The sequence below is a fragment of the Athene cunicularia genome (genome assembly GCF_003259725.1).
Source record: "Athene cunicularia isolate RWA chromosome 23 unlocalized genomic scaffold, athCun1 chr23_part1, whole genome shotgun sequence".
In the NCBI taxonomy this organism is placed as follows: Eukaryota; Metazoa; Chordata; class Aves; order Strigiformes; family Strigidae; genus Athene; species Athene cunicularia.
Window position 1 is genome coordinate 1,418,735 of NW_020799130.1, and position 19,371 is coordinate 1,438,105.

The following is a 19,371-nucleotide window of genomic DNA, read 5'->3' on the forward strand; positions in this document are numbered from 1 at the left end:
CAGAGTGTCCATGATAATTGTTTGGACTTCTGCCTGTAACTCAGTGTGTGCACTACCACGCCTTGGTTCACAGTCATCTTTCACTTTAACATTGTTGTAACAAGTACTACTACTACAGTTTGGAAAGAAACAGCTCTGGGACTAGAATGCTGGAAGAGAAGAGAGTGGAAATAAGTATTAAATACTAACGTCTGCATCCAAGTAAATGGCGTGTTACTGCAATTATCTCACAACTAACTACAAGACCATAAGGAGGTTATAATTAAAAAAAAACCCAACTACAATCTTCTCACTTAATTTCTTCCTCACTGAGAGGTTTGCATCAAGGCTAGATACCCTAAACTCTTTCTATAGTAATAATGATGACAAAAAGCACTTCCTCAATGGCAATCTGGACTACGTAATAGCCTTTGAAGGTGTTTCTGCTTCCCCCCAGCCTTCCCACAGAGGGAGTTTAGAGCAAACATGCATCTAATGAAATGATCTTAGAAACAGGGACTTAATTTTCAGAGGTTCTTAGTATCTGTATCTAGTAACTAAAGAAAGTTGAAATAATTTCTGAAAAATCATACACTTTATTAAAATAAGCCTGCTCTTGCGGCTTGAGCTGTGAGAGCTAAGAACTCACAAATTCTGTCCTCAGGAAAACAAGTTCCCTCCATAGCCTTTTCCATGTCACTTAAGCACTTCATTCCCCACAGTTAAGATGATTGCAGAACGCTAAAGACGAGTTAAAGCAAATCTCAAGATTCATCACACACGAAGCTCTCCGGATTTCAAAGAATAGCACAAATATTTTACAAATGTAAGGCAAACTGCTACTTGGAAAATACCACACAACAATCTGAAAACTCTTTAAGGTTTTAAAATATCTTACAAAAATAATTCTTTGTTCCATAAACCACGCGTTACTTTCTCAACTGCAATACCGACTTTTATAAACGGGGTAGAGATTGGATACATACCTGTCTGGCATTCTTTGTTTTGTGTGTGAGGTTTGCATGAGGTGGCCTTAGTCTGTGTGATTGGCTTGCACAACAACGCTTTGTTTTTTAGAAGCCTAGGTGGTTGCGATGGTGGTAGCTTTAGGGCATCTGTCTGAGTACTAGCCTGTGCAGAAAAACAGAAACGGGGGCAGAGTCAGTATTGGTTGGAAGGATATCGTAAGATTAGTATTTGTTCTCTACCATGGGAGGTTGAACAATTTACAGCACTCCTTGCTGATAAAAATGGTCATTTAAAAACTATTGCAAAACCGGCTTGCTAATGTATCTGGTGCATTCTGGTCTTCACCTCAATTTATTTTAATCAAACAATAGGCTTTTTTTTTTTTTTTTTTTTCCTTTTTTTTTTTTTTTTTTTTTCCTGTTAACAGTGCAGTGAACAAATCTGCAAGAATGTTTGGTTTCTGTAGTCAAATAACCTTATACTTTTGACCTTGGAATCTTACTGATGGCAAAGATATAAAGAGGAGTTGTGTTGATGCTTTTGACGACTGAAAGTCTGGCTGATACAGATGCCCAAAAACCTTAGTAAATTGATGTGAAACCATCAAAAAGAAATAAAAGTGAAAAATGAACGCAAATGCTGGCAGTATAACTTCCTGTTTAGACACAGACTGACTATTCATGATCATAATAATTTCAGGTCCTGCTAACTCTAATTTTCAGTCATTCATTCAAATAACAGGATCTATTTCATTAAGGAAAATTCATACTCTAATCCATAAATGACACTTCAGCTAAAAGCAAGGGTGTCGGTCTTCCAGAACCTAAAAGCCTATTCCAGAACCTATTTTAAAAGAGTTGCAAGATGTATATACCACATTCCTCAAAGAGCTCAAGAACAGGAACTCTAGGAGTTGCTCACAGCTAAGTGGTGACAACGGTTCCCCGCAGCTCTGCTACCACACTACAGGGAGTAGGAAAGCCGAGCTGCAAGAGCTGGGTCACGGCAGCCCCAGCAGCCCACGCTGGTCCCCTTCCTCCCATGCCAGCCCTACAGACATCACATCCCGCTTCTGGGCACAGAAGGTAGGCTCAAGTACAGGAGCCACTCATGAATTGCTTGAGAACTACAGCCACCTCAAGAGCTACAATTTGAGAAGCTTTGTCTTAAAACATCAATCTGTCAGTGGACGCAAAAAAATTTTTATACTATACAAGTTCTATCCATTTAAAAAAAAAGTATCTGCAAGCAAGTTTTAAATCCCAATCACGACCAGGAAAAGCGATTACAAAATGACAGTGCAAAATTCTTGGATACTTTACTTGTTATTAATACAATCTGGGCAAAAGTGAGAAAGAGTCTCTTGTAAAACTTACATCTCCTATTATTTTTGCTGTCACAGTAGGGACTGCACCTGTGAAGAAAAAAAAACATACAATAGCCTGTGTACTTATTATCAAGGCCCATAGTCCACAGTCTGCCAAGGTCAAGAAAAAGGAATTCCCATCCAACCCCATTCTCTGGTGTATGTACATAGGTTTAAATCATTATTTCTATCTAGGTAAAGGAAGGAAAAAACGAACCATCTGCACTGATGAGAAGCATAATGAAGGAGTGACTGTTGTCCTCAAAAGTAGAAAAGATTCCAGAACAAATATAAATGTTCAGGAATAGAGAGTTAAAAATACGGGCATCGTATTCAGCAGTCTTACCCTGTAAAACATTGTTGGAGTTAACCGTAGGCTGGGCAGCAGGGGTGCTTGCAAGAGACACCACGTTTGCTATGACAGGGGTGGAGTCCTTTCTCAAAGAAGGGCCTGATGAGGAAGCTGGTGCCATAGAAAGGTTTGCTGGACAGAGTGAACAGAAGAAAACTAAAATAAGCGAGAAAATAATTTATAAAACTGCATTTCTGAAACAACACCCACCCTCCAGACTCATCTCCAAATGAAAAAGCCTGCTGTATGAGAAGGGAATGGAGGTGTCAAACTGCAGCAATTCAGTTTAAATAGGAGCTGGTTCATTTCCCAGCCACTGAAACATTTCAGAAGTTCACCATAGTGTGCAAGCAGCTTTCCCTTTGTAACACTATGGGTATTACAGCAGCACTCAGGAGACAAGAGGAGTGGACGCCTCACCGTGCTCGGTACCAAACACATGTAGTACAGGAGACCCTGACAATTAATGAACGAGGTGAATCTTATGAGGCTCTCACAGTGAGGGGAATTCTTAGCCTCTTTCCATTTGAAAGCACCGTTCCATGAATTGCCACATTTAATCCAAAAATAGTGTCCTGAGGCACTCCACTATCCCGGCAGCCCCCAGGTCAGGTGCCTGGAGACCAGTTTTGCAAAGGCTGAAGCTGCAGGCACCCTTCCGGAGAAGCAGGGCCAACAGACATTTCGCTATCCTTACTAACAGCCGAAGGTACCGACAAGACCAGGACTGTTACATCGTATAATTACAGTCTGAAAGTACAAACTTACTTATATGTTACTCTTAATCAGGGAAAACGGCTCCCACCACTGTAAGCAGCAGATGTGCACAAAGCTGAAGAGTTGAGTATGGCCTGGTGCATACTATAAATTTTCAGTTAATGTTCTTCATTGCTTCTTGGGTACCTTGCAGTCACCACCACTCAGTGGGAGATTATGCCCCTCTTTAGGATCAGTGCTATTTCCAGCCTTTGCTTCTCTTCTTCTTCCTGTCTTTGGGGGCCTGTCTTCCTTTCTTCCCTTTGCATTTCATTCCCTACAGAAACTCACAGTTCCTATTCCCGTGGGCTCCATTCCCACCCTCCTTCCCATTCCATCTGCTAAAATAACGAGCAAGGAAACAGCTACAGCACACATTAACCTTGGCATTGATACTTCAAGAACCAATGCTTAAAGACAGAGAAATAGTAACTTCTTCAGATGCCTACAGACCACACAGAGCTGGCTATTTTAAGTGCATGTCTTGAAGTCTGTATTTAGAACCATTAAGTCTACTAATTTCACCGCTTGATCTTTTTTTTGTTAAATGAACATTAACGTTCTACCCTATCTGGCTATGTATTATCAAGTACAGGAGACAAGCTAGGTATTTAACATGTCTTCAGTAGATATCAGTACATTTTACCCCAAGAAAATAGGCCTTTGTTTTATGAAAGTGATTGGAAAGCAAGTGCTTTTTGTTTCATCTTCTTTAAAATCACAATCTAGGTTTGGTATACGGAGCAATCTCACTTCATACCTGCAGAAGTTTGAAATCATCTGAAGTAAGAGAGAGATCTAAAGCTGAGCCCATTCAATAGCAAATGGGCAAGCCCCTAGCAGAAGATAGATGTTAAAAAGTTCACTGAACCGATTTTCCGAATAACTGTTAGTATCACTGTCACGCACACCAAAAGGCAATACTACCCCCAGCCTGTTTTACCTGTGTTGTTTGGGGGTGGAGGGTCAGAAACACATTGCTGATTACAGAACAACAGAATACAAAGCAGATTGCAAAAATGCTTGATCTCCCCTTGCCATTTCATGGACTCACTGAGTTTACCTTGTCTCTTACAACCATCGCACTTTGCCATCTAGGAAAACAGAGCGAGAGAGAAATTAAACACACTTGTAAACAGCAACAAAGAATACGCGTACAAAAACCTCTTCGCACCCTGCTCAGCAAATATAAAGAAATGTCTATGGGTGCATCATTTCTGCAGTGTTACACAAAGCAGCAGAACATTCGGTGTCTGTCTTCCCACAACCCATATTAGGTTTTTGCTATACAGAAAACCGTTACTCAAAACTTAAGAAGGATTTACTCATCCCTCACATATATGCAATGCACGGACACAGAAGTCAACTACAGGCAGTTCACTTAGCTCCTAACGTACAAAGGTTCTTTTGCTAACACATTTATATTCTAGAGGATGTTATGTCAGAATGTGGCTTACCTGGTAAAACAAAACTGTGAATTTAGACATGCACTCCTCTGAGCAAAATTCCTCCATTCTCCCCCCAAAGTGATGCTGGACCAGTTTGGGGGAAGTCTGTAAACAGTAACTGCACATTTTACAGTGGTTTCCCCAGCGCTTAGCCAAGTCATGTTTATAGAGCAGCTTACAACCTAAAAGAAGAGGAAACAGTAAAAAACCCCAAACTTCAATATCAAAATGACATTTGCTCAGCACTTCTGGTTCTTGTATTTAGTTACGCCTGTAATAATTTGTTGAAGTATATCATTAAAATATAAAGTGTGAACAAGGTCCTGTTTCTAAACCTAAAAACCAGTTTCCTAACCTAAAAAGATTAGATTTCTCTTTGTATCACCAATGATTTTGGCAAAACACTTCTGACGTGATTTGTCTGAGACAGTCTTGCTCTTTCTTACCTTCACTACAGAATGGTTTATCTACGCCTGAGAATCGCACCATCTCCTTGATAATTTTCTCAATTTTGCAGTATTCACACATTGCCATTACACCACTCCTCTTCTTATATTCATCACAGCAGGTCTTCCCGCAGAACTGGAACATTTTACCCTGCAACATGGCCAGAATGTTTTGGTTTCGATGTTTCACATCCCTGATAATACATTTTAACTGTTAACAGAAACTCAGAAGTACATTTATACCCTTGGAAAGCAACAACAGGCAGCACTAGCAGTTAGGTCTCCCCGTTTAGCTTTATAACACAGCACGATTTTCACTAGAAAGCCCTCATCGATGTGCTTTGTCCTGGAATTAAAATAATCATTGCTGGGATCAAGAATCAGGAACATGCTTACCTAGCCAGGCAATCACAGAGTTTGGGTTTTTTGGAGTTGTTTTTTTTTTTTTCTGCTTTTAAGATCAAAGAACTACTACCAGTATTAAATGATCCCAAAATCAGTTCCAAATTCTTCCATAGCAGGTCATAATAAGCAACACTGACAGACCATTGCATATAAGCTACAATTTGCTGGGTTTCTGTTGAGAAATACGAGGTTGAAAAGCCCTAATCTTGATTACCTTGAAGTCAAGCAGTTCTGGTTTGGTTGCAAAACATCTGTTACAGTGCTGACACCTGAGTTTTACAACAGGGCGGGCAAAAGTGACTTGCTGGGACTGGGCAGCCAGCCTCTGTAGACCAGCTGCAGCTGAACTGCTCACGGTGCTGGGGGACACCGTGGAGGTGGTGCTGCCCGCCGACACCGTCGCCCCCGAGGGAATGCTTACAATGACTTGACCTTGCGACAGAGGAACCACTGAGGAGTTCATTCCCGCAGGCTTGTTGAACAAATTCTGCAGGAAAGCAAATCGAGGAATAGACTTTATTTTACAGTATGACGTATTTTACCCAACATCCCAGATAATTACACCATCCATTCATTATTCTGTTAACTCAGCTAAGAAGAAATCCTAGATGCCACACCTGAAAAGCTACTACACAACTGTAGCTGCAAAAATTGCGTATGCTCCCATCTGACATAGCCAAGTGATACTGAGGGTTTGATGAAGTTTTACAGCTGTTGCACTGAACTTGAACACCTGAGGGTGAAACAGAGAAGAAAAAGTGATTTATGCAACATCAAGTTGTATGGCAGATAATTTTGCACTGTGCATACAAAACCAGAGAATCTGAACGACAAGCCAAGGTACACACAGAAGCCCAAGACGAAGTTTCTACAGGTTCCGAAGCAGACACTGCAGCTGTGGTGCTTGTTGCTTGCCAGATCCTTTAATTAATCTCCCAGTATCCCTAGGATGTCAGTAAGCATTTTTCTATTTTGCAAGAAAAATGGCTGAGAATATGTTTGCCTAGCTCAGTGCAACATTAGGCACAGGTAGCTAAGCTAATCACCCTGGAGAACAAGGGGCAGAACAGTCACAGTGGTGGCATGGTGTATGTCCACAGAAGTGCATTTGTCTAGCTGGGAAACCCACCAGCTGCACTTGCAAGAGCAGAAAATAGATTAAGTTTTATTATCACGTTTAAGCTCTCTAAAACCAAAGCTGAAATGGCTGTACTGTCACTGATAGCTTTATCTATGGTAGAAATCTTTATGTTTCCATCTCAGTAGCTCCCTTTAAAAAAAAAAAAAAAAAAAAGCCATTTCCCAACCTCCCAAAAGAGAATATCAGCTTTAACTTTCAACTTTCAATTAAGCTAGGATGCAAGCTACATGAAATTATGCTTCTAAAGAAGTAAAAGGATAAACTTACCTGCAGAAGTAACCATTTTTACTCTATATGCTGACAAGCAGTTAACAGAGCAAAACATTTCAGTTTTTCCCAAGTTATTTGTGCTCTCTATCATCTCAGCCGAAGTTCTCAAAGATTTACACAGTGTGCAAGGTGTAATTTTAGCTGCTTTCTGTGGAAAAATGGAAACGGGTCATTCATTTGAAACTCACGTCTTTTTATTAACCTAGAAATTAATTGCTAACATATAAAACGTTTACGAAAGTGACTGTCAGTGCACTTGAAACAGCGGCTATTTCACAGCTTATTATGTATGATGCAGATATACTTATTGGAGTTCTCCAGAGTGCTTGCTATAGTCACAGTTTGACCACCCGAGCCTTGGGCTCTCTCTCATTCAGGGTAAGTGCTGCCTTTGCAGGCCGGATTTCACAGTACCCAGGCTGTCAGGGAGAAGGCTCCAAGTGCAAACAACACTACGTGCTGTAAGAGCACGTATCGAGCACCTCGTATCAGACAACTCTGACATTCTTGCTGAGAAGTAACATTTTGCTTATGATTTTTAATACATCAGCTACGTATGTGAGCAATATTCTCATTTAACAGATGAGAAAACAAGAAAGCCAGAGAAGCAGGCTCCCTGAAGATGTATTTGGTAGCAAAATGGGGAAGAGATATCTCCTGGTAATAATCACAGCTTTCAATCTATGGTCTACAGACTACTTTTAGAAAGAGATACAGGAAGAAGCCTACCTTTCACAGACATATTTTCTGTGTTTACAATGAAAGATTTTTAAGTTTGGAAAAACCTTTGAAAACGACTGCACCAGATCTTTTTATTATGACAGCCTTTTTTTCCTGTATTTTCACTTTTTTTCTATCAACAGCTCTTCCAGATCTTCACAGAAGGACAGAATCGAGGATATGTTTTTAAGGATTTAAAAACACTCACAAACCCCAGAAACTATCAGAATGTATCTGACAATTGAGCTGAATGGTGTTTAAAAATCAATAAAAAAGAGGTTAGACTTAACCTTATAAGCTCTGAATGTACCGCATTTTCAGGAAGACTAACATATACGGGGTTTTGATGTGAGATGCAAAAGCAGCATGAAATAAATCCCTCTCCTTTCCAGCTTATTTAATTTCCAAATTTGTTTCAGAGGACAACTAATGTTGTAGGTAATTATCTGGATGAAATACTTGAACCAGATTTTTTTTAATTCATTAGGTCTTTCTTGGCCTAAGTGACCTGAATAATGGGACAGCAGAGTCACGTCACAAAATGGTTACACTATCTTATCAGAGGGCAATTTTTCCTGAAGTAATTGCATTAAAATAAGTCAGTCAAAAATAATTGAGCTATTATAATAAATGAAGGTTCTCTCAACTGCTCAGCTTTTCAAGAGGCTCCATTATCATCAAAATTTAAATATTTAAAAATTTAAATATGAAAATCGAAATTATCGACTAATTATTACTTTTCCTCTCCACTTAATTCAAACGCTACAATTTTAATACTCAAACAGGGAGCATCTCAAAGGCTGAAAAAAGTCACAGTGGCCCGCTGCTGAGTGCTCCCAGCGTGCCTCCTCTCACGCTGGAACGCTCCGGTTATCCGGATCAGTAAGGGGAGCACAGCAACAGGTCTGGGCAAAGATTGAGCAGCAAAATGGCAAAAGCAGTTATCTTAGACCAAGACAGTAACTGAAATCAGCTAACAGATTGGGTGTTTCTTAAAACACCCCAAATCTAATGGAAGACCTATTGTTAATATTCTGTCAAAACCTACCTGCTTGTATGCTGTCACACACGTTGGACTGCAGAACTTTTTTGACTGTCCCTCTATTTGAAGCATGTGACACTGGCCAGAGCCACTGTAGCAATAGCCTCCACAATTCTCACAGCAGTTCATGGTCAAGTTGTTAGCCGAGCGGAACTTGGAGAAGCAGGCATCGCTGCAGAGCTTGTGTACAACGTTCTGGTAATTCACTTCGTGTCTGATCTGGAAGAAAAGAAAGAATATATAACAAGGATAGAAAGAATACCTATGTTCATAGCAAGTTGTCCTGATCTAAAGGAAATTCAAATGAAAAAGAAGTTTGCAATTACCACCGCGTTCTTCTGGCACATGCTGCACTTGGTTGAAATGCTGTTAGTATGAATAGTAACAACAGGTTTCCTTTTCAGTTCATACGTAGAAAGACAAGACTGGCTGCAGAAATCCTTACTGGAGTTTGTATTGTCAAACTGGGCAGTGATTACATCCTTTGGATTTAGAATGTCTCTATGGAAAAAAGAAAAATAAACAAACAAACAGATAAAAAATTATCTTGTCAACTTGCTGTCCCTTCTTTTTCTGCAAGCTAAATATTCTCTAGAAGGTGGATTCATTTAATTTAAAGCTTTTCTTTTTGCTGATCTAAGTACCTGGCTTCATTTTTCTTTTCATATTAGGAAAATAGTTAGGAAGTACAGTTCTCGAGTAGGTATTTTGTGAAACATTTTGTATGCGGACTTAGGGGTGGCCTATAAATATATCGAGGTGTATCATTAAATCTTTTCAAAAGGAACTCAGAGAAGTTAACTGTTTTGTACAGTCTTTACTAAAAAAAAAAAACAAAACAAAGCAAGATATGTGGAATAATTCCCTTTAATAATGAAAATACCAATCATAACGGGTAGGGGAAAAACAAAAGGTCACAATTTCTAATCACCACGTACTTCAGTCCAAATTCAGTCAGGTCTGACTGCTATTGTAACTCTCCATCTCTCATCTATAGTTTTGTTTATTTGTTGCTGGATTTAACAAACTGAACTTTCTCCTTATTTCTTCTCTTTTATAAGAGTCATTCACAGAAAAGTTTCAAAGCCCTTAAGTCAAAAAAATAGGAGGAAATATTTATATCATTTTCTTGGTTGCATGGATTCCTCCTTCTCACTTGTCAGAGGTAAACCATTTTTCAACAGAATAAGTACAAATTACAGCCAAGACTCCTGAACTTTATTACAAGATCTTTCCACACCGTGACAGCAAGTGAAAAGAATAATTAATTGAAGTCTCAAGTTTAACTTCGGTTGACCTTGTAAAACTGAAAGTAATAAATTTGTTGTTGAAGAAATGATGAACAAAGCAGCATTCCTTTTGCAAAGTAACTTTCAAAACTAAAAATAATACATATGAATAATTCTCCTCCATAAACAGACCGTAGCAGAATCAGTCTGCAAAGTTATTGGTTTGCCTCAAGTTAATCTTACAGTAATATGACATCTTAAAGAGCCAGCCGCAAAGGGCTCCTTTTGCTACTTTGGACATAAGAATACAAATGAACACGAAATCTTAATAATTAAAATGTTGTTTAGAGCTGAAGATTCAGGCCTGTGTTTCCAACAGGACTGTGGAAAATTTAGATCTTCTCTAAAGAATTTTTTCCAAGTAGGCTCACAAAAGCGAACCTCACCCTTCCGCTCTAGGCCTAGGTAGAAAAAACTGATCTGGGTGCTGAAACGCCAACTACCTAAAAAACTCAATTCTTAATAAATTTAGTCTCTCTGCATCTTATGAAAGCAGCCGTGACATATTCTGAAGAGCTAAGAAGTACACAAATCTAAGCTCAATGACTGGAGCCAGATGGGAAAGTTTAAATTTTTTTTGGAATCTAAGGAAACATCTTGCCTCAAATATATTAATTTACCCATATTTTATTTCATTTTAGGGATTCAATAAATCTGTTTTCATCTGGAAGAATTAATACATAAAATATTTTTTGAAAATGTACTCCTTAGTGGTTTTGAGTTAGTGTTTTTTAAAATGGCAGGAAATTGTAGTCTAATACAGTTTTTCATATCTGGCTCACTCAAATCAAAAAAGACAATATGCACACTTCACAACAGAGGCGTTTAAATCTCTGTGTACGTAAAAATCCAGCTAATGAAATGGAACTGAAAGTGGACAGACCAATTAACAAGTATCAGTATCGGCCACAATTTTTTGAAGGGAAGCGTCACAGAAGTGGACATCAGAGAAACTGCGTGCTGCGCAAAAAGAGAACTGAAACCCTTCATTATCTGCTTGAATATCAATTATTACTAGAACAAATTAAAACACTGTCCTACTTTGAGCAGCTTGAGCAGGTTTTCTTGGTAGAAGCTGGTGGGCGAGAAGCTGGAACAGTGTATCCAGTGAGGCACAGTGCGGAGCAGAAGAGCTGGGTAGAGCCTTTCCTCTGGTATGCAGTTTGCCCCTTCTGCAGGATTTTTTTACAGCCAGAACAGGAAACCCGAACAGCTGTGGTTGGAACTGAAGGAAGCATTTTACTCATGCCAGAGGATGCCACAGCAGGCTGGAAACCTGATGACAGCTGTGGAGCTAAAAAAAGCCCCAAGAACACAGAGAAAACATAGAGCAACTGTTATATACGTATTACACATAATTCACTTGTGTGCAGGGGGCAAGCACTAAGCTTATGACTTCATCTGGGTTGCCAGGGTCTAAGGGAGAACTAAATAGCAGATGAACTTGCCATAAATACATGCCCCGTGCTGGTATTCTGCATAGTAGATTGTTTCAACTTCTCTTAAGACTGAAAATGCACTTTCAACATCCCTTTCACATTTAATTTTCCTTTGCCTCAAAAATACAATTATTTTTCAACCTCTAAACTTCATTGTCTCTAAAACAAACTGGTTTTATTCCTACTGGGGTCAGACATAGCAAATGAAATGCAGAATAAACTGCAAGACTATTTGCAAAGGCGATATATTTTACCGACTAAAACAAAGGTAGTCTTGCCTATTCCTTACCAAGAGGACTGCCACTGACTGAAAATACAGCACTGATTTTCAGCTCCCCTTCCTGAGTTTTTGGCTGTTGGCCGTACTCCTAAAACAAAGGGAAAGGAAAAGGAGAACAAATACACACATGTAATAACAGGTAACATCATTTCCATTCTTTCATCATGCTGTATTGAATCTTAAGGAAGAGTGAGTCTCCTCAGCCTGCTGCGAAGGGCAGGCTTACAGATGTTGCTGTATGAACACCACACACAGAACCTGCTCGGAGGTTCACAGCGAACCACAACCGAGGGTGTCGTGTAGAAACGGAAAAGCCTGGCTGCCTGGTGCATTCCCCTTCCCATCTCTACTCCAAGACACCTCAGAATTCAGCCAGGCAAAGTTTAAGAGAAATCTCTGCTTTTACACTCGCACTTTCCATCTAGATGTGCTCTGCAGCCCTTGTCCCTGCTCTGCGAAACAAGCTTTGTCTTCACATTCATCGATGATAATAATGAAATACAAACTGGGCCCTAGATGGTCAGAAGCAGTCTGTACTGAACCATGACTTAAGTACCTTGGAGAAGCCTAAGGTGAGGCTTTGCAGCAGACCAAAGCTGGCACCACTGGAGCCAGACCACCACAGCCCTGCTCAGAGCGGCTTCCGTGAGATGGGAGTAACCTCACACTTTCTACAGGACAAGAAAATCCCTACAGACAGTCGCTTGTGGAATAGCTGACATCCTATAAATTACTAGCTTACTCCAGAGCAGCTATTCATACTCTGACACCATGCTTCCTGCCTGTGCTCTCCCTAGAAATCTGAACCATAAAGCAGCTTGTAGCACTCCACATGTAAATCTTAATAGGCTGAAAAGCATAATCTCTTGGAACTAGAGAGATGATAAGATTTAACCTACTTACAGTCATTTGAGAGTAGTGAGGGCATGATGTCATGTTATGACCGAGCTAAATTCACAGTCGCTGTCTGGCTGCAAGGTAAGCCAATTCAAAAACCACTGAGCAAAATGAAGCGCTCGCCTCTCAGCAGCAGTGAACTGCTCCCTCAGCTTAAGCCATCTCCTAAAATCACACCCTAACATCCACATAATTCATGCTAAAATTTAACACTTCTCTTGCTCCTGTGGGAAAATTACAAGTTTCTCTACTAGGACAATCCAACTATTTCTCAACGGGTTTCCCAGGAGAACAAGCACTGGTTCATCACATGAACTATCAGACAAACATTCAAATCTCAAGTACGAGAAGCTTTTCCGCTGCGTATGCGCATGCCGTGGTGACGGGTTTTAAAGCAGCATTTCAAAAAAATATTACATATTTTCAGAAATACAGGTTTTTAAAGCATTTTAACTGCAGTTTTATCCTTAGTCGAGACTAGTAAGAGAAATGGAGGCAAATCCTGACATCAACTGTGCGTGAACGAGAAGTTTCACAGCAGTGACAACAGCGCTGAAAGCCCAGAACCTTCAGCTCCAACTATTGGCTACAGCAAGAAATGCTGTTATCTTTCAGGATGCATGAAAAAAATAACTGAAAAAACTACATTAATTCCAATCTAAAGCAAAACAAAATGAACCTTCATTAGTTCTCATACTTTTACAGTATCAGGCAGAGTTAATAATTACAGGATTTTACTCCAGAAATTAATATTTTGAATATGATATTTGATATTCAAATTCTTCCAAGTCTTCACTTTTGCTTATTAGTATGATCTTTGATAACCACAGACATCTTGCATCGCATTCCACACAAATCAACACAGTGATGCCATCTTAGGAGGACAAAAGAATAGACAGATTTAACTAACCTACACATGGTCTGACATTATATACGCTTAAGGTAACACAAAACCAAACAGTCTCACAGACACTGAACAAATCAGAAGGGCAGTGAAATCTGAATGATTTTAAATACTTAATTTACTTCTTTATTTTATTAAGCCAAGATTATTATGGGAAAAAGAAGAAAATATGTTGGGAAGACAGGCCCAGAGAGGAAAGGAGATATAGCAGAAGTACACAGAATGATGCTAGAAAAACTAATGCCTGGACAGGAACACCGGCACTCTAGTGTCGATGCAAGTGGGATGAACCACTTCGGGAAGCTCTACACACCTTTAACTGCATGTAAAGTTTGGCACGTAACCCAAATGTTAGCAGTGAAGAGACAGGAATTGCAACACAGATCATTCCCCCGGTGTCACACAGCAAACCAGTGGCAAAGAGAAGAGTCAGAGCTCAGCAATCCTTGACCCAGCACCGCTCAATCCATAGGTCAGACTTTCTCCATTTTGTAATTACTGGAACTTTTACCTCTACTGTCATTAAAAAATGTCAGTCTCAAATGGGAAAGTCACTTAAACACATGCTAAAATTTACTTCACCGACATGTACATATTTAAATATTTTGCTAAGGTAAGACCGCTAAGTGTTAATTTAAAACAAGAACAAACAACGAACCACTGTGCTCGCAAAGATAACCTTTAAGAGGGAAGTAGCAGGAATAGCACTCTTTCAGCTACACATCTCTAACTGTGACTACTCACAAAGTATTCAGCAAAACATGATTTAAATTTTATTTCCTAGTGAGACTGAGTTGAGATTAAGTGTCTATATTGCCACAGATTTAATCATGAAAGTTTGCTTTGTCTCTAACTGAAAAGCAAAACATGTTCAGTGACATGCTAACACGACATCAAGAAGTTGGGGGTTTGGGTTTCATGGTAGTATAAGAGGGAAAATTCCTTCTACTAAACTATGCTCTTCATGTTAAAATTTCGGTCAATAAACCAAATAAATTGCTGAATTTATGTCCAGCTTATGCGGTCAGCTGTCAGACCAAAATGAGAAATGCAATGGGAAACTTACCTCGGAATTATCAGGTTCATCTTTAATTTTGTCTAATAGTCCCTGCTGTGGGGCCATAGCTTTATCATATTCGTCATCCAAAGGCTCCTCCTTAATTCTAATATTTGGTGCAAAGGAATTCCCCAGTTCTTGTCCAATAGATTCCTTACTAGAAAATAGGTAGCTAGACTCCTGAAACAATAATATGAAAAAGAATTCACCCTCCTGCATCTGCCATGAGGAGCTGGGCTGCTGCCAAGGGGAGTTTCTGTTGCAGACCAAGAGGAGAAATGGGTCCTGCCACTGGAAGGTGGGAGAAATGATGGGCAGCAGCTGCTGCTGCCTCCACCTCCCTGCAGCACCCTCTGCCATCCCACCCCCAATCCTTTTCACTCCTCTAGACAGAGCAGAAGCCACCCAGCTCTCTAGGTTGGTTGTCAGCAGGGGCATTCGGCTGTTCGGGCAGTGTCTCCTGTTGATACTGCTGTTCCCTGTCTCATCTGGAAAAAAGGCAGCAGGTCAGATGGATGCATCCAGGTCTAGATTCGGCTCACCAGTCAGTCAGACCATGCTGAACACGAAAACGGCTAGCAAAAGAATCCTCAATCCAAAGAGAGGGTCAGCAAAATTTTACAAAATTATATGCACTGTTTAAGTAGCAAAGATGTCTAAGAGTCAGAAGATCAGTTTTCTTGATACTCAAATTTACACTCAAATACAAAATACGTATTTTGAATTATTCCAGTATATTGCTGCACTTGCAAAAGTGTTTGAAAGATCTATAGCTTACCCTGAAGTTAGTTTCTGGAGTTTGTGGCGCTAACTGCGTCCGTAATGTTTCTTCTACTTGATTATGAACTGAGGAAAACATATACATTAAATATAAATGAATACAGATTCCAATGCATTTCCTTTAAAACTATCTAGAGTCTCATACTGATCCCCAACCCCATAGTCTGTCAGAACCTCAAAAGTATTAAACTACTCCCTTTCTCCTCCCTGCAAATAAGACGGTAATCCTCAAAGACAACTGACATTTTTTGATTCTTCTACTGGGTCATTATTTTCCCATTCTAGTAAAATAGTTGTAAAATTCTGAGGCAAACTGTTCATTCAGAATTTTCTGCACCCCAGTGGGTTCTGAACTCTATCGTGTTTCCACATTTAAATCAGAAAATATTTTTCAGAGCAACAATTCTCATTCTTTTCTTTGTTGTTCTGGTCTTTTGCCTTTTCCCCCCTTCTCAGGAAACAGTAGCTTATGCTTTTTGAGCATGTATCTTTTAAAAATTCTGGATTTGCCTGGATGCTGCCTATGAGCATTTACTACTGCTGTTTCAATTACTGATTACCGGAGGCTGCACAGCTTTCAGCCACTGTCTTCTAACTGTAGGTATTTACAATTTTCTGAAATATGTCTTTTGCACAGAAACATTCTTCACCTGATTTCTACCTGAAGGTAAAAGAGACATCTTTAACTCTTCTTCATTTTAAAACATCTGCATTGCTTCTCTGATCTTTGTGCAACCTGGAAACACTGATTTTAAGATGCTGTTACTAAACATGCAAAGTTTAAATATCGGAATTTTAAGCTATGAATCTGAACAAGTAGCCAGGAGGCTCTCACTTGTTGGCCAACCCTCCTCTTTCCATGCAGTCTGGTCATTCTTAACTCCTTCACTCACTGTTCTACTGCAACTCTCAGAGCTTGGGAAGTCAAAAACAAGTGTGTGGGCAGCAAGACTACTGGTGACTGCCAGGCTCCCTGAAATGAGAAATGGATTACAAGCATCTTTGGTTCTCTCCATGTTGGCTGGACAAAGTCCAAGACACAAGTATCTGAGGAAGAAGGAGAGCCGTCTCCCAGCAAAGGCAGATCTCAAGTTACTCTCTGGCTTACTTCCTGCAGACACCAATATATTTCTAGCAAGTCTTTCAGCGATGCTACTACCTAATGAATACTGTTTTAAATACATATACATTAATAAAAAAAAAATCTTTCCTGGCCATCAGCTTAACCTAAACATCATCTTTTCTTTTAAGGAGTTCCAAAGTCTACAAAAACCAGTGAGAAAAACCAAAAGGAAGCTGGAATTGTCACCCAGCTTGGTTTAGTAAACCACAACAACAAGGGGTATGGCGAGGCTTTGAAACAAGCTGTGGAGGATGAGACGCCCCCAACGCTGCCAGGCCCTGCAAATCCTAGTCCTAAAACAGAGTTCATTGTATTTCAGGGTTCTTTATAAAATGCTTCCCTACATACAGTTCTGCATGTTCCCTTTAACAAGACGATGCTTTTAATAACTAGCCCTATCGCTAATTTCTGTCTAGTTCTTTCTTCCTCTTTGCTGGGTAGCCAGGTCTACGATGTCAACAGTTACCTGCTTTGTCAAGAAAACTGCTTTTCAATCTAGAATCCATATCTTTAGGGATTTTTTCCAACCGTTTTTCACGTTCTTGAAAATGTCCTTCTCTATTCTTGTCCTTTGCTGAAAAAGTCTCTTTGCCATTATCTCTTGTTATGCTAAAATCTTTTCGAATTGATTTAAATACAGGGCCCTGCTCAAACGGTGAAGTGAGATCCTTTTGGATTGCATTCTGAATCTGAACTTCTTTTTCACTGTCCAGTTCATGTTCTGTAACTCTCTTGTCCTCTTCCAGATGGTCTTCATCGTGAATCACTGAAGAAAGAGTGTCTTTTGGAGTAAAATTTTGATCATCTTCATTGTCACTTCCAACAACGGGTATGCCTGCAAGATCCCCAGAGTTCAGAAAATAATCATCATCATCATCATCCAGCAGGGAGTTTTCAGATCCTGTTCGATTCTGTATTCCGTAAGATATGCTGTCGAGGGCAGGCGCTAAGTTGTGGTCAGTGTCCTCAGACATTTCTGCATCCAGAATTTCACCACCTAGGGAGAAAAAAAACCCCATAAACAGTCAGAAGATTCACCAATTTTGCGTGTAACAAAGGACAAGCGTAAGTGTCCTTTGCTAATCTGTCTGAGCTGCAATTTCTTGAATACTCTAAGCCTTCTTGAGCCAACATTACCAATAAAACATGCCTGACACAAACAGTTCTGTTGCACTCACCACACAATGAAGCAGAAACTAAACTGAGAAAAACTAACCAAAGAAACACAACATTAACTCCAGCTCATCTAATTTGTAACACTTCTGGAGAAGGCAATACAGGGAGGGAATGAGTAGCAAGGAGAAGGGCAAGACAGTCTTTCTCAGCAACAACGTTACTTTTAAGAAGTGTTTTGTGAAACTATGGCCTTATATAAATAAATAAAAATACTTACATTTTTCTGTAATATCAAATACCGCATCAGATTTATCTTCAAACTGTAAAAAGGAAAGCACTATATCATTATCTCGGTCAGCTGCCATGCACTTTGCTAAAAAGTATCTGATCAAAACCAAAACCAACAAGAAGGATCACAATTCCTCCTCCTTCCTTTCCTGCCCCAAGCAAAGTTCTAAGAATTTAGACCATTGCATTACTGAGAAGTCGCATTTACCCTAACAAGTTCAGAAGTACACAGAAAAAGCACACAGTGAAAACTTAGAATTAGCGTCGCTTCCCAGAGGAGGTGGAGAAGAGAGGGATGGGAATGACAAAATTTTCGCTTCTACGCGAGATACTTGTGCCAGGTCAAGATGATAGACTCTGCCCTCTTTGATGCTCTACGAGCCTTAATTGCCTCTGAATGTTATGGATAGAAAAACAGCAGCATACACAGCTGCCACTGACAGGGGCTGCTGAGATCCAAAGCTTTCCTCTCTCTAACGGGGCATGTCCCCTTTCCAGGAACAGTGACATGTAACGCTTGACTTCCATAGAGTAACGAGACAATGCGTGTCAGTACGAGCATAACCAAAGAACCAGATGATGATCTGAGTGCTGCACAAAACATCTGTTCACATTAAACATTCTCTGACAGATGCTGAAGTTGAAGGCATGTTTCAGTGCTGTCTGAAGACGTACACGCACTCAGCATAACTGAAGTTTCTTTTTGAATTTCCAACTTACTAGCATTCTTCCTTTCTGTCTAAAAGGTAACAGCAATTCACTTAAGTTACCTCTCTTTTCTCTACCTCTCCAGCTCTGTGCTTTCTTTTCCGGTAGATCCTGCTCACACTTCAATTCTTAAGCCATCTTAAGGAAAGTAATGGGATTTGATAGCAAAGGGATGATCTCTAATTTCATTTAACTCAAGTCATTTAGTTAATAAATCCGATAGTCCACAGGACTGTGATGGGAACTATCAATTTAGTAGCTACAAGCTCTGGGAAAGGATGACTGTCCCGGGGTTCCTCTGATGGTAAAAAGTCTGTCAGTCTCCTTCCAATATCACTTGCAGGTCTACAGAGACAAGTTAGTGCCTTCAGCTTAATCTGACAACACATGGAATAGTGAGGACCTGTCCAGCATTGTGAATATCACAACAATTCGATACTGCACCAAAACCTTCCAGATTCTCTGAGCAGATAGTTGAGGGTGGAAAAGTGAAATACAGAACCAAAATTTTTTTTGTGAAAGTTAACACTGTTTCACAAGGCTGACGCAAGTCTCTTTGTTGTAATTGTCTTGACAAAAAAAAAAAAAAAAAAAAA

The 19,371-nt window shown here is 39.8% G+C and overlaps 1 protein-coding gene across 3 annotated transcripts in view; it reads right to left on the reverse strand.

Annotated features, from left to right (window-relative positions):
- Positions 1 to 19,371, reverse strand: part of ZMYM4 (zinc finger MYM-type containing 4) — a 34,646-nt gene that overhangs the window by 12,168 nt on the left and 3,107 nt on the right. For 2 of the 3 annotated variants that reach the window (XR_003399893.1, XM_026863295.1), the window contains exons 2-18: positions 18,057 to 18,100; positions 17,130 to 17,660; positions 15,539 to 15,606; positions 14,770 to 14,940; positions 11,912 to 11,990; positions 11,225 to 11,477; positions 9,221 to 9,395; positions 8,901 to 9,113; positions 7,130 to 7,280; positions 6,339 to 6,454; positions 5,936 to 6,208; positions 5,317 to 5,467; positions 4,880 to 5,052; positions 4,366 to 4,516; positions 2,661 to 2,798; positions 2,325 to 2,362; positions 966 to 1,110 (exon numbers count right to left, since the gene is read on the reverse strand). Coding sequence is in view for 2 of the 3 variants with exons in the window: in XM_026863295.1 (XP_026719096.1) it covers positions 966 to 1,110; positions 2,325 to 2,362; positions 2,661 to 2,798; positions 4,366 to 4,516; positions 4,880 to 5,052; positions 5,317 to 5,467; positions 5,936 to 6,208; positions 6,339 to 6,454; positions 7,130 to 7,280; positions 8,901 to 9,113; positions 9,221 to 9,395; positions 11,225 to 11,477; positions 11,912 to 11,990; positions 14,770 to 14,940; positions 15,539 to 15,606; positions 17,130 to 17,637 (2,803 nt within the window). In the remaining variant the exon portion in view is untranslated. The remainder of the gene's footprint in view (positions 1 to 965; positions 1,111 to 2,324; positions 2,363 to 2,660; positions 2,799 to 4,365; positions 4,517 to 4,879; positions 5,053 to 5,316; positions 5,468 to 5,935; positions 6,209 to 6,338; positions 6,455 to 7,129; positions 7,281 to 8,900; positions 9,114 to 9,220; positions 9,396 to 11,224; positions 11,478 to 11,911; positions 11,991 to 14,769; positions 14,941 to 15,538; positions 15,607 to 17,129; positions 17,661 to 18,056; positions 18,101 to 19,371) is intronic. The other variant, XM_026863296.1, reaches the window with a different exon arrangement.